The sequence below is a fragment of the Chrysemys picta genome, chromosome 4 (assembly GCF_011386835.1).
Source record: "Chrysemys picta bellii isolate R12L10 chromosome 4, ASM1138683v2, whole genome shotgun sequence".
Taxonomy (NCBI): domain Eukaryota; kingdom Metazoa; phylum Chordata; order Testudines; family Emydidae; genus Chrysemys; species Chrysemys picta.
Window position 1 is genome coordinate 21,509,955 of NC_088794.1, and position 14,624 is coordinate 21,524,578.

Genomic DNA, 14,624 nt, shown 5'->3' on the forward strand with positions numbered 1-14,624 from the left:
CGGGGAGGAGGCGGAGCACAGGTGAGCTGGGGAGCTGCCACACAGCTCCCTGGGGGGGGGGGAGAGCTGCTGCGGGGGGGGGGGGGGCGTCTCAGGGCAGTGGGGGGGGGCAGGAAGCTGCCGCAGGGCTGAGGGGTGGGGTGCAAGGTGGAAGTTTCGCCTAGGGCGTGAAACTTCCTTGCACCGGCCCTGGTTATATGATTTTCAAATTATGCACAGGAAGGTCAAGTGATCTTTCTGATACCAGAGACCCAGCCCGCCCCCCCCCCCCAACCTAGGTCTTCCATTGGCCAGGACTTTGCTGTTCCCACTGGGCCAGTGACCCTCTCAAAAAGCAGAAATCCTGACACAAGTGCAGATCTCTGGGCCATTAAACTTAGGGATAGATTCACAATATTTCCAACACCAGATAATAAAGGTGGCCTTACATCTGTTATGGGAATGACTTTAACTGCCTGGGACTCCTAATACATAAAAAGCATCCGATTTCTTCCTCTCCAAGTAGTCCAAGGGCTGTGGTTTTTATTTGTCTTTGATATTTCGGAGGCATGTAACTTGGTATCTAATCACGAAGCCTTCACAAATTCACTTCCTGAAGAGAACAGAGAGGCACAAACAGACCAGCCTGCAGAATCCAACACAGGTCATCCATCATTGCCCACGTGGACTGACCCAGATGAACTGAAGTTTAGGCCTTATCTACATGCTAAGGTGGTCACATTAGTGGGGCAGGGATCTTTCTGAATGATTAGAAATGCAGGCAGCAACTGTCAGCAAGTGCTGGAGTAAGTGACTCCAAATGCATTTGGTCTCCACTGCTCTTGTGAGGATTCATCCATGGAGTAAATTCATTCCTGGCCTAAGACCATTCAAGCAAACAGAGTTACCCTAGAGACAGACTTGGCCCAGTTGCTGCTCATCTTAAAAACCAAACAGGAATTTTGGAAGGAACATAAACCTTCCTGCTTCAAGGAACAAGCTGACCTTGAATGGAGAGTTATGGGGAAAAGATAAAACAACTTCCCCCAGGGACAGGTTATCCCATAACTGCAGGGTTTCTCACACCTTCCTCTGAAGGAGCAGATGTTGACCATTGCTGGAGACAGGACACTGAGCTAGATGGACCCATGGTCTGGTCCGGAGCGGCCATTCCTCCATCCTTGGAGAGCCTGGCCCCGAAGGTGCTATGGGTAGACAAATATAAATGCATTAAAACATTCTCACTGCTCTGTGAAGCATGATCCCCATTTTACTGCTGGGACCTCAGCAGCACAGAGGAAGTGATTTGACCCAGGTCACGCTGGGAATCAAAGCGAGCCAAACAGTTTCTCGTAACACCCACCCCTTGGCCAAGTAACCACAATAGCAGAAGTGAAAAAAACAACAAGGCTTATCAGGGTCTGAGCCCCTTTGGGGCCAATCTCGCTGCAGTGGGAGCTTGCAGGCAATGATAAGAGAATGAGGCTTGGAGATTACGCAAGTCTCTCCAGTACAATGACACTATTTAAAGAGTCTTTGCTCTACATCTTCAAGAACAGTAATAAATCCCAGAAATGTGTACCCAAGGTCTCCGGCTCCTTGCCTCGGCACCATTTGTGTTTGCACATCAGGCCAGAGCCAGGCTGATGGTAGGTATTGCAAAACCTACACAAGCGCACACACAGCGCATGCTAAAATTGCACAAGAATTCCTTCACTAAAAATAGCCAGTTGAGTTCTCAGAGAGACAGAGTAAATAAGACTGTTCCTTTGTGAAAAAGAACATGCTGAGTTCTTGTAAATCAGGGTTATTGTGAAAGACAGGTATAAAAAGTGACAATGAAAAGCAGAGACCAACCATTTGGCAGTCAGATACTGTTTCCTCCACACTCCAGTGACAGAATCCAGAGCACAGCTGTATGACCCAGCATGGGACAGGCAATCATTTGGGCTGGTAAGACTGGGGCTAGTTTAACTCTTGTGACGGGTGTCATTGAATAGCTCCTAAGTTGTACAGCAGTTTGGTGAAATGGACGCAATGGGATTCCCGGCTGGGGAAATCTCAATGAAACAGGCACTTGGGGTGGATGTATTTTGGAGACTCATTTGTTAATGGCTTGTGACAAGGGTCACCACAAAGCAAATTTTAAAGCAAGACAGTAATTGAAGATGCTTAAAAAAAAAATCTAAAATTTTGTGAAGGGTCAAGCAGAAGAGTTCTTAAACATTCAGAAGAGATTTTAAAAAGAGAGATTTCCAAATTCTGGCTTTCAATTTGTGCTTGCAATCAGGTGCTTCAACATTTAAGTGGCCTAAATTGCACCCACAAATAATTGTAGGCACCAAACTGCAGGTGCAAAACGAGGTGTGGTTAAGGCCTTTGTGAAGATTTCTTAGACATGTGCATATGCCTCTTTGGGAGTAGGGAGGTGGGGGATTTATCATCCAAAGCACCAATATTACTTTATTCTCATACAGTCCACAGGATCTCAAAGATAGGTCAATAGTACACTTTACCCTTGTTCTTGTATTTCTCTAGGTTTCACTCTCTTGCTGTCGCTACAATGCGGTAAGTAGCCAACTTACATTATCACCTGGTTTTACAGAGGCCAATAGAAACGTGATTGATCACAGGGGATGGGGAAGAAAAGTTGCTGGGTTTTAGTAAGTGCTCCAGTGTGGGTGGGATTTTTGATGCTTGTACTGGGCCCTGGAATTCAAAAGCGGAAGAAGAAAGTCCTTCTCCTTCAAAACAGCTCCCAAACAACTGTGCCAGACCTATTCGCATCCTGCAAAGGCATAGAATCATTTGAAAAGGAAGGAGGGAAGTTGCAAGGTTAGGAGGAACTGCAGGGGTCATTCTGGCTGCATGTCCACTGCCTCTCTGCCTGAGACCACCACCAGCCAAAACTGCCCCTTCTCTGCCTCCCCTTCAATCCCAGCTACTCCCATGGCAGAGAGACAGAGGCAACCCACTTCTTCCAGTGATTAAGTGTTTTACTGTAGAGCATGGGCAGTCTAGCGTCCCCACTTCAGTGCTCTGTGGTTAATATCGACTGCTCCATCTATGGCTTTCAGATATAAATCCCCGATCTCTGCAGGCTACAGTCCTGTCTGTTAGAATTGCACAAAGGTGCACCATGATGCTGAGTCACGGAAGGGGGGAATGGATCACAGAGCTGCTTTCATCCTTCAGAACTCAAGTCAAGATTCCTCCTCCTTTGGCTTTCCTTTACCTGGCTCTCGCATTACAGGAGATGCACCTTCTAGCATCGCAAGCTGCCGTAGGCACGATAAGGCTTAGTACATTTTGATTCATCCTGCGGATCACAGCTTGGTTATTTTATCAGGTGGGGCCTGGGCGCCCCCAGGAAGATTTTATCATGGCACTGCCCTGTAAGGGTCATGCCATGTTACGGCCTCTCATAATAGAGCACAGTCTACCCGAGACCCCAAAGTAAACGCAACAGAAACCGCAATCGACTCACAAAGTTGTATTGATATTAGAGGACTAAGAGACCATTCAGGCCCATTGGCTTTTGTCTTGTTGGGAGATCCCCGGGAGGTGGCAGAGATAGCACAGCGATCTCAGGTTTACATGGGACCCAGTCCTCTCGCTGTCTCCCCAGGTTCTGCCTCTAAGCTGGTTTGTTACTTCACCAACTGGGCCCAGTACAGGCCTGGGGAGGGGAGCTTCCTCCCCGATGACATCGACCCCCATCTCTGCACCCACCTCATTTATGCCTTTGCCAGCATGAGCGACCACGAGATCACCACCGTGGAGTGGAACGATGTGACACTTTACGAGGCTTTCAATGGCCTTAAAGCCAAGTGAGTAACACGGGGAGCGCGCCCCAGCTGTGGGAGGGAAGGCTCACCCTCAGTTTGAAGGGTGAGAGTTTTCCCAGGGAGCATCGTGTCATCCTCGGGGGAAAAGAGGGGCTAGTGCATGTAGCCAGAAAGCAACAGGAAGCATCCAGGGGCGGGGAATTAAACAAAGCTCCACTGCTGAGCATTCACGTCAAACCCAGTTCCGTGACAGAGGATGAGGGGTGCAGCTGCTCCACACGTCTCGCCAGCAGCTGGTTCGGAGCTGGATTCACAGCTAAGCAGAGCCTGAGCAAGCAAGTCAGCCAGCGTTCCACTCATCCTGGGTAGGCCGGGCCTGAAACCTCCGCAGGCCTAGTTTAGATCATCCAAAGCTCTCCAAACTACATTAGCTATGGCAGTCACACAGGGCCCGCTGTGCTAGCTGGATCCGAATGCCGTGCTCTCCCTTCCTTCCCCCCGACACCCACCTCCATGCAGACGGGGGGAGTAGGTGGGAAGGGAACTAAGTCTGTCGAGTGAAAGATTCCCCATAGGACAGCCAAGCCAAGCGTCCATCGTTTAAATGCACTTTTCACCCCTCAGGAATCAGAACCTGAAGACCCTGTTGTCCATTGGAGGATCAAGCATGGGAACCGAACGGTAATACTGGGATCTGCAGTACTGTTCCACTTCTGAGTGTGGAAGTTAATATACCCTCGTAACACACCTGCTCAGAACAGCGACGGGCTCGAAACCACCACCTCCAGCTCTGGGAATGTTTTAGCTTATAAACATGGAGGTGGAGGAAGGGGGAAATGGGTTCCCCCAAGAGCAGATGTAAAGGAGTATGGGTATGTCTAGTGTGCTTCGCTGCTGCGTTATTATTGTCCCTGTAATGGACAGTTTGCAGCTGTGAAGTGTGCATATTGAGTGTAGCCAGTTCAAACAGTACTGGGAATCTATACTGTGATATACATGAATACAGGAGGCATGTCACTTTCATTCTAGCTTCTCCAACATGGCTTCTTCGGCTGCTAATCGCTGGACATTTGTCCGCTCTGTGGTACAGTTCCTCCGGACGCATGAGTTTGACGGATTAGACGTAGCCTGGATTTACCCAGGGAGGAAGGATAAGAGACATTTCACTTCTCTGATTCAGGTACAATAAAACCAGGGGGTGCGGTCACCATCTGAAAAAGGGCTACCCAACAATGGCAGAACATACATGTCAAGCTCACAGCCTACTGCACCCAGCACAGCACATCACACACCCAGTGGAGCTAGATCTCTGGGGAGGTGAATTTTGTCCGTCTTTCATAGAGATGGAACCACTTTCAGAAAGAGTTTGGACATAAGGGGAATTCAGAGGCACATGAACATTTAGGAAGAACAACAACACAGTCATGCTGTGTCAGACTTTGGAAGGTCAATCCCCATGAGGAACATAGCTCAGTTCCTTTTCCTCCAGGCACACTGGTGCGGGGATCCTCCCGTGTCTCATTTTCACTACAACCCATGTGCTTCAGCCTGGGGAGATGGAAAAACATGGGCTTAGTACAAAAGTGTTGGCACGCTGATCCTGATCCTAAGAACATCCAGAAGTAAACTAATCAGCTTTAAAAGAACCCACCAGGAGTTTCAGAAAGGATCTAAACACTCCTAACTTCAAATCAGAAGCTAACCTCAGAGAGGCTAGATAGGAACACCCATGGAACTGTCACTGCAGGGTTCCTTGCACCTTCCTCTGCAGCAGCTGGTACTGACCAGTGTCAGACAGGATGCTGGGCTAGATGTTCCCCCGGTGTAATCCAACGTGGGAAGTTCCTATGTTAATTCAGATATTCAGGTGAACTGCTTTCTTATACCCTCTAGGATCTAGCAACGGCATTTGAGAAGGAAGCTCAGAAAACCGGAAAAGAGAAACTTCTACTTAGTACTGCAGTGTCCTCTGGAAGGATAAATATTGACACAGGCTATGAAGTCGACAAAATCTCCAAGTAAGTGTATCCAGAGACACTATTTTACAAAGGCTTCTAGAGAAGCTGTAACCAATCAGGAAAAATACCTGAGCATCATTGTGAACAGCTCAATGAAAATATCTGCTCGGGTAGCAGCTGTCAAAAAAAGGAAAACAAAGTTAGGACGAATGAGGAAGAGAATCATCCTGAAACTGCTCCAGTGATGTTATACAATTCAGTGGTACATCCTCATCCACACTACTGTGTTCAATGCAGGTCACCTTCTTTCAAAAAAGGATACAGCAGAAACAGCAGGGGTTCTGGCAGGTAGTATTGCCTAGAGGGTAGGGCACTGGACGGGGACTCAGGAGAGCTTGGGTCAATTCCCAGCACTGCCACTGGTTTGCTGGGTGACCTTGGGCAAGTCACTTCCTTCTTATGCCTCAGTTTCCCAATGGGTAAAATGGGCATATAACAATATTGACCTGCTTTGGAAAGTGCTTTGAGATCTATGGATACATACGCATACAAATATTTATATATAAAGAGATAGGCAACAAAAAACTAGACACCTGGAGAGTTCCATAAAGAGACATTGGAGACTGGCTTAGAGAGATGAGTAATGGGTTATGAAAGAGAAATAAAATAGTGAATGGTATAGAAAAGGTGAAATTGCCAGCTCCTATTTACCATCTCATCATGCAACAGGAGGGGAACATGAAATCACATGAATGCCGCTGGAAATTTTACAATAGAGATTAGCCGGTGGAACTCATTGCCACAAGATAAAGGACAAGGATTAGACTACATTAGTTTAGCTTTTTATTTTAAGAGCTATAAATCTTCATAGCTCAGGCCATCAGCCAGTCATCAGTTGACAAGGTTAGACAGAAACTTCCCTTAGAGCAGATTCATTCCACAAATGTCCCCAATGGATTTTCCTTAAAATATCTGGTGCTGACCGCTATCAGACAGGATAGTGACTAGATGGATCCTGAGTCTGATTCAATATGACAGTTCTTAAGGTACATAATCAACATACTTGGCCATGTACAGTTACCCAGAATGTTTCATATCATTGTCTGCTGTTAGAGGCGCTAAAACTAGAACCTGGATTCTGAAACTCAATCACATATTAGGAATGCTCCTGCCACAAGAGTTTTGTTTCCATGTTCAATGGAACATGGAACGGACCCCCAAGGGTCAGTCCTCGGACTGATCCTATTCAACTTACTCATAAATGATCTGGAGAATGGGGTAAACAGCTAGGTGACAAAGTTTGCAGATGATACTAAACTGCTCAAGATAGTTAAGACCAAAGCAGACTGTGAAGAACTTCAAAAAGATCTCACAAAACTAAGTGATTGGGCAACAAAATGGCAAATGAAATTTAATGTGGATAAATGTAAAGTAATGCACATTGGAAAAAATAACCCCAACTATACATACAATATGATGGGGGCTAATTTAGCTACAACGAATCAGGAAAGAGATCTTGGAGTCATCGTGGATAGTTCTCTGAAGACGTCCACACAGTGTGCAGCAGCAGTCAAAAAAGCGAACAGGATGTTAGGAATCATTAAAAAAGGGATAGAGAATATCTTATTGCCCTTATGTAAATCCATGATATGCCCACATCTTGAATACTGTGTACAGATGTGGTCTCCTCATCTCAAAAAAGATATACTGGCATTAGAAAAAGTTCAGAAAAGGGCAACTAAAATGATTAGGGGTTTGGAATGGGTCCCATATGAGGAGAGATTAAAGAGGCTAGGACTTTTCAGCTTGAAAAAGAGGAAACTAAGAGGGAATATGATAGAGTTATATAAAATCATGAGTAGTGTGGAGAAAGTGAATAAGGAAAAGTTATTTACTTGTTCCCATAATATAAGAACTAGGGGCCACCAAATGAAATTAATGGGCAGCAGGTTTAAAACAAATAAAAGGAAGTTCTTCTTCACACAGCGCACAGTCAACCTTTGGAACTCCTGGCCTGAGGAGGTTGTGAAGGCTAGGACTATAACAGGGTTTAAAAGAGAACTGGATAAATTCATGGTGGTGAAGTCCATTAATGGCTATTAGCCAGGATGGCTAAGGAATGGTGTCCCTAGCCTCTGTTCATCAGAGGGTGGAGATGGATGGCAGGAGAGAGATCGCTTGATCATTACCTGTTAGGTTCACTCCCTCCGGGGCACCTGGCATTGGCCACTGTCAGTAGACAGGATACTGGGCTGGATGGACCTTTGGTCTGACCCAGTACGGCCGTTCTTATGTTCTTATGTTTCAAGCCAGAACCAAAAATGGTCCATGTTCTTTTTTTCTTTTGGGTACAGCTGAGTTCGTGGCAGAATGACCTCACACTATTTCTACCTCTCAAGATAGCAGAAGTCTCACCAACAGAGAAAGTCAGCAGATCTTGTTAGATGAGACATGTTGGGCTGATATCTTATGAGGACAGTTTGCAAGAGATTACACCTGCTTTAAGTAGGGGGTTGGACTAGATGACCTCCTGAGGTCCCTTCCAACCCTGATATTCTATGACTATGACTATTAAACCTAATCCAGATCCAAATGTAAATATTAGGTTGTCGATCCCTCTCCACATATTATTCCTGTGTGCCATTTTTGGGATGTTTATTTTGGGTTATGTAATTTATCTCATTCTCTTTTTCTTTTCCTGCAGGATTGTGGATTTTATTAACCTCATGTCCTATGACTTCCATGGGGCCTCCTGGGAGAAGACTACAGGACACGTCAGTCCTCTTCACAAGGGAAAGAAAGACCTTAGAACTGCTGCATACAACAATGTTGTAAGTGACAAAGATCCTTGTGTCTCTCCTCCCCTCAGCCACCTAAAGTTTTACAAGCAACACAAGTTCTGAAAGTGAGGAAGTGACTTGCTTTGGAACTGTTTCCACAGTAACTGAGCTAGCTACCAAGCAGTTAGAGAAACTCATGATTGTGAGCGATGCTTGACAGACACCCCCCCCCGACTCCTCCACATGCCTCAGTACAAACAGCCTTGTACTTTGCCAACATTCCTACAACACAGTAAGGCAGGTCAAGGGGTATTTTCAGTGCTGACAGATGACGGGGCACATGGGATGAGGTTCATCAACAGTACGACCATATCCTTCCAGCTCTCCTGAAGACATTCAGATGCTGGTGTTGGGCTAAAACCTGCTGCCCAAAGTTACGTGATGGCAGATAGTGTAGGACAGCAATGTGTCTTTTTTAAAAACTGTATTTAGTATCTCCAGGTAAGTCCGGTGTGGTCTGGGATTTAAGTCTGGCTTGGATCACACCAGAGAGGAGTTTGGCAGTCCCAGCATAGATGCGAGCTGAAAGTCACGAGTAACTCCGTTGAAGCCCCAGAGTTGCAGTTGTGTCAAAACAGCTTTAAGCAAGAGAAGAAATCTGGCCCCTTTGTTCTAATACAGTGTTTCTCAAACTGGGGTCCATGAGGGTATTCCAGGGGGTCCCCAGGCCCCGCTGATCAACTCTTCCCCCTCCCTCCCAGCGCCTCCTGCACGCCGGGGAACAGCTGTTCCACAGCGTCCAAGAGGCACTGGGAGGGAAGGAGGGAGAGGAGCGGGGACTGGGTGCGCTCAGGGGAGGGAGTGGAAAGAGGCGGGGAAGAGGAGGGGCAGGGGTGGAGCAGGGATGGGAAGAGGTGGAGTGGGGGCAGGGCCTGGGGCTGAGCAGGAAGCTTGGGGAACCAAGTAGGGTTGCCAACTGTCTAATCACACAAACCCAAATACCCTTGCCCGGCCCCTGCCCCGCCCCTTCCCCCAAGGCTCCCCCTGCCCTGCCCCTTCTCCAAGCCCCCCCCCCTCACTCCATCCCCCCTCCCTCCATCGCTCGCTTTCCCCCACCCTCACTCACTTTCACCGGGCTGGGACAGGGGGTTGGGGTACTGGAGGAGGTGAGGGGGGCAGGCTTTGGGAAGGAGTTTGGGTGCGGGAGGGGGCTCAGGGCTGGGGCAGAGAGCTGGGGTGTTGGAGAGGTGAGGGGTGCAGGCTCTGGGAAGGAGTTTGGGTGCGGGAGGAGGCTCAGGGCTGGGGAAGGGGATTGGGTGCGGGAGGGGGTGAGGTGCAGGCTCTGGGAGGAAGTTTGGGTGCAGAAGAGGGCTCATGGCTGGGGAAGGAGGTTGGGGGGGTGCAGGTTATGGCCAGGAGGCACTTACCTTGGGCAGCTCCCAGGCGGTGGCGGAGTGGGGCTAAGGCAGGCTCCCTGCCTGCCCTGGCCCGCGCCACTCCTGGAAGCAGCTGGCACATTCCTGCAGCCCCTGAGGGAAGGGTTAGGGGGCTCTGTGCACTGCCCGCGCCCGCAAACACCGCCCCCAGAGTTCCCATTGGCTGCAGTTCCTGGCCAATGGGAGATGCGGCGTCAGCGCTGGGGACGGGGGCAGCACACGGCGCCCCCGGCCCTCCCCTAGGGGCCACAGGAATGTGCCAGCTGCTTCCAGGAGCAGCACGGGGTCAGGGCAGGCAGGGAGCCTGCCTTAGCCCCACTGTGCTGCCAGAGTTTCAGTGCCTAAAATCTCCCACTTTGGCTTCAGTAGCCTCCAGGAGATAGGGCCTGATTCCAGGAGACTTCCGGCAAAACCGGGATGGTTGGTAACTCTAGGTCCAAGAAAATTTTTAAATCAAAATGGGGATCCTCAGGTTGCTAAAGTTTGAGAACCACTGTTCTAATACACAATGTAGCAGTCCAAATGGTGAGGCCAGAAAGAGGAGATGACAGGGTGGCAAGAAAGAACATTCTCATCTCCCATTAATAAGATCCAGGAGTAACTCCATTACTGAATGTAAACTAATGTAGAACTCTCTTAGGCAAGATCTAGGACCCCAATGGCTGATTCTTCAGCAGATTCTGTTAGTCTTAAAGGTGCCACAGGACCCTCTGTTGCTTTCAGCAGAGCGGTGTCACTCCAGCTGACACAGCTCCGGCTTGCATCTTTTGGGGGGCTCTGGTTAGTTTTTATCAGTGCCCTGAGCACGAAGACACTAACCAATAGAACTGAGCCCATGTCTTTGTCTCCCCTTTCAGAAGTTCAGGCTTAGGTTTGTCACCCTAACGACAGAAATAACGGGGGAAACGGATGCGTCTTAGCCTGATGGTGAAGAGCCCCATATTTCCTACACACTTCAACAGCTGTCACCCATTTCTGGCCCACTCTAGGGCCAGCCCAATAGCTCGTGAAGTGTCCGATCACTTGGAAAATTGGGGTTCCTTGTGCCCTCTCACTGGCTATCATACTATCTGCAGGATGGTTTCCTGGCCCCAGGAACGGAGTCCCCTGTAGCCATGGAGCAGGCTGGAACTGACCCGGATCCTTTGCATAGAGATGTTCAATGTCCAGAAGCAGGTTGCTGGAAAAATGGAGACATGTAGGCAGCCATATCTTGGGAAGCCTTAGAATTTGTACCAAAGCACTGCAGGGCGGTATAAAAACCAGGTCTCCGTTTAAGCTGCCAAACACACATTTAATATTTCCTTCGAACAGGACAACGCCGTGAGACACTGGAAGCGAAAGGGCGCCCCAGGGGAGAAGATCATCATGGGAATCCCAACCTATGGGCGGAGCTTCACCCTTGACACGCTGGATACAGGCGTCGGGGCCCAGGCTTCCAAGGCAGGACTGCCAGGCCCTTTCACTTCAGAAGCAGGATTTTTAGCCTATTATGAGGTAAGGAGCATATTTGTTCCATCTGGGCTTACTCTGGGGGAAGCAGCCGTAAGAATAATCTGTGATTTTGCATAATCAAAGGGAAGCCGTGCTCAGTTTTCTAACATGAAAATGGTTTCAGTCTGCATGCCAAGGAGAAAAAGGCTACTTTTCATTTCATCCCGATCACACTGGCTCCGACCAATACCCATAGCCTCATCCTACCTCCAATGTGTTTTGTTTTAGATCTGCACCTTTAAACAAGGTGCCACCACGGAGCTGATCGAGGAGCAGAAGGTTCCTTACTCCTATAAAGGGAACCAGTGGGTAGGGTACGATGACACGGAGAGCATTAAAGCCAAGGTAAGAAGGGTCTCAACCATTTGCTTTGGGCCGAGAACGACCCAACGTCTGGCGCCAATAAGCATGACACCTACTTTCCGCTGAGAGGTATGGCCACTCGCCCAAGTCATATGGCAAGAGTAACAGCTTCATTTTGGGAAACATGCATGGGGTTTCATCCACCGTATCTGGCTCCCATCACCACTCAGGCTGAGGTTCTCCCAGCCAATTCCATATGGGAATATTAAACAACAGTAGCTGGAGGAATGTGACTATTTGAACAGCTGTATTATCATAGCTCTATTGCTACGACAAGCAAACACCATTGGGGTGGTGGAAGCTGCCCATTCCCACTTTTCCATTCTAAGCTTTCATGTGCTTACAACGCATTTCAGGGAAAATATTGTTCTTCTGGGCTACAGCTTCTTGTGTTCTCAGCCCAAAAGGCAGCATAAAAACGAACAGAAATCAAGAGTTTACCTGTTTGAATTCTGCAGGGGGGAGAAAGAATTGTCAGCACCCTCCTCCGCAAAACATATCGTAAAAAATTGTGCAGGTGCTCGCAGGCATGAATACTTCTAAATCTTCCAACTTGCTTTGGATCGAGTATTCAAATCAGAACTGAGGAAACAAGTTCTAAGCATCTGGGGCAGGGGAACGGCGGGGGTGGCTGTGTGCATGACACACTCAGTGCAACATGAGGAGGACTGTCAGTATCAAGTATATGGCCACACGGCTCCCTAAGGACAGGCAACAAAAAACAGCCTAGCTTGATGAAAAGTAGGATACACCTATCACAGATAGGTCAGCTGAGAGCCATGCGGGGAGGAAGGGTCATGCTTTTCTTGCTGTCTTGAGAGAAGGCAACTCTCCACTGAATGAGGAGTTAGTCTCCCACCACACACACACACACACACACACACACACAGTGCAGCAGTGACTGCTTAGGATCAGTGTCAGACTGAGCTATGTATTTCCACCCATTACGTTTAGGGGGAATATTCTTTTTCCCAGTCAATTAAACCGGGATCACACTCCAGACTGCACTTTGGAGCTCTCCATTGTGTTTTGCCAAGGGACGTTGTGCTGTAGCCAGGCCCCACCACCACACTGGCATCTGGGATCGGAAGCCCTATTTTACAAGATAAATTGCCCAGGGAAATAATGCAGCTCTCAGAGCCGGTGTTTAAGCGTAAAAAGCAGGTGCTGGAGAGAGCTCCCAATACCCCCCGCAACATGTGGGTACCAGACAGGACCCAGCCAAGATGGTCGGGGATGCAACCCCATGCTCTGGGTGTCCCTAAGTCTCTGACTGCCAGAGGCTGGGACTGAACAACAGGGGGATCACTCGATAATTTCCCTGTTCTGTTCATTCTCTCGGAAGCATCTGCCACTGGCTGCTCTCAGAAGACAGGATACCGGGCTGGATGGACCATTGGTCTGACCCAGTATGGCCGTTCTTATGCTGAGTACTCACTAACACAGGGGTTCTCAAACTGTGGGTCGGGACCCCAAAGTGGGTCATGACCCTGTTTTAATGGGGTTGCCAAGGCTTAGATTTGCTGCGGCCCAGAGCTGAAGCCAAAGCCTGAGCCCCATTCCCCGGGGGCCGAAGCTGAAACCCTTGGGTTTCAGCCCTAGGTGGCGGGGCTCAGGTTACAGGCCCCCTGGCTGGGGCTGAGGCCCTTGGGCTTGCCTCCCCCTCCCCCCCGCACATACACACACTTGGGGCGGTGGGGCTTGGGCTTAGGTCCCCCATCCTGGGGTCATGTGGTAATTTTTGTCAGAAGGGGTGCAGTCAAGTTTGAGACTCCCTGCCCTAACACAATGAAATCCCTCCCTTAGGTCCCAGAGGAAGGTCAAGCAGGGAACAAGTGTTAAATACGATTCACAAGAAAGCCTGTTGCCCAAATAGAAAGAGAGTTCAAGATCTTAGAAAAAGTTTGGAGAGAAGCTGTCCCGTTCACCCCTCTTGCCTCTTCGGGGCTATTTCTCACTTTAGTAACATGTTGAAAGGAGATGCCCACTGACGGAGCTCAAATAGCACAGGGGCATTTAAATGTCTGTGCCTCATTTCACGCCATCTGTTTTTTCCCTTTCCCTCGTTTAGGTTAAATATTTGAAGCGTGGTGCTTTGGGAGGGGCCATGGTTTGGTCCCTCGATCTGGATGATTTCAGCGGCTCTTTCTGCCATCAAGGAGCTTACCCTCTCACACAGACACTGAAGACTGAGCTGAACGCTGGTAGACAATGAGTTATTGCATTGAAGGGCAAAAGTTTCCAATATATACAAGGGAAGTGATCACTGTAGTTTTGGAAGCATATTGATTTACTTTGACAGTAGATCTGAGTTAACTTTGCTTGGGTGTCTTTAAGATAACAATTGTATAAAACTCGAATGGCAGCAGCAGTCTCCTCGGGACATGAGAAAAAAACCCTGTTAACCAGAGACAGTAACATTTGTTATTAAATATGTGTACGAGTGGCTGCTTATTTTCATATTTTTAAGTGTTAAGGGGTTGCTTTACAGCTAAAACTGTCCACCATAAAGAGAAAGGTGGGGACCACAAACACTGAATCTGGGTTTAAATTTTCCTACTTATATAGATTAATAAACTATATGCTAAGAAGCCCAAAGATCTATACTTGCTTAACACAGAACCACTTGAGTAAAAATCAGCATCTGAAGGCCACACCCACAAAATGGGATCAGAGACAGAGACTTTGCCTCTTATCCGATCTGATCAACTGAGCACAATTTCCCATAGGACAAAATTTCCTTTGGGGGATTAAAAATCTAACTCATGATGGATGCAGCTGTCAAAGATTTAACCAAGCCAGAGGAGCCTTCTCAGTAGCAAGCCC

At 48.3% G+C, this 14,624-nt stretch overlaps 1 protein-coding gene across 1 annotated transcript; it reads left to right on the forward strand.

Moving 5' to 3' along the window:
• Nucleotides 1-1,727: 1,727 nt before the first annotated feature.
• LOC101939598 (chitotriosidase-1-like) lies at nucleotides 1,728-14,246 on the forward strand. The gene is made up of 10 exons (XM_005308276.5): nucleotides 1,728-1,932; nucleotides 2,518-2,547; nucleotides 3,608-3,809; nucleotides 4,392-4,448; nucleotides 4,797-4,947; nucleotides 5,661-5,785; nucleotides 8,430-8,556; nucleotides 11,256-11,438; nucleotides 11,664-11,780; nucleotides 13,870-14,246. The coding sequence occupies exons 1-10, from the start codon at nucleotides 1,908-1,910 to the stop codon at nucleotides 14,011-14,013; spliced, it is 1,161 nt and encodes a 386-aa protein (XP_005308333.2). The 5' UTR covers nucleotides 1,728-1,907; the 3' UTR covers nucleotides 14,014-14,246.
• Nucleotides 14,247-14,624: the final 378 nt, after the last annotated feature.

Bases quoted from the DNA above. Each gene is read 5' to 3' on its own strand.
- LOC101939598 (XM_005308276.5), top strand. From the start codon at position 1,908: ATGGGACAGGCAATCATTTGGGCTG. The intron at 4,449-4,796 runs GTAATACTGGGA...CTTTCATTCTAG, and splicing joins TCAAGCATGGGAACCGAACG to CTTCTCCAACATGGCTTCTT. The intron at 4,948-5,660 runs GTACAATAAAAC...TATACCCTCTAG, and splicing joins ATTTCACTTCTCTGATTCAG to GATCTAGCAACGGCATTTGA.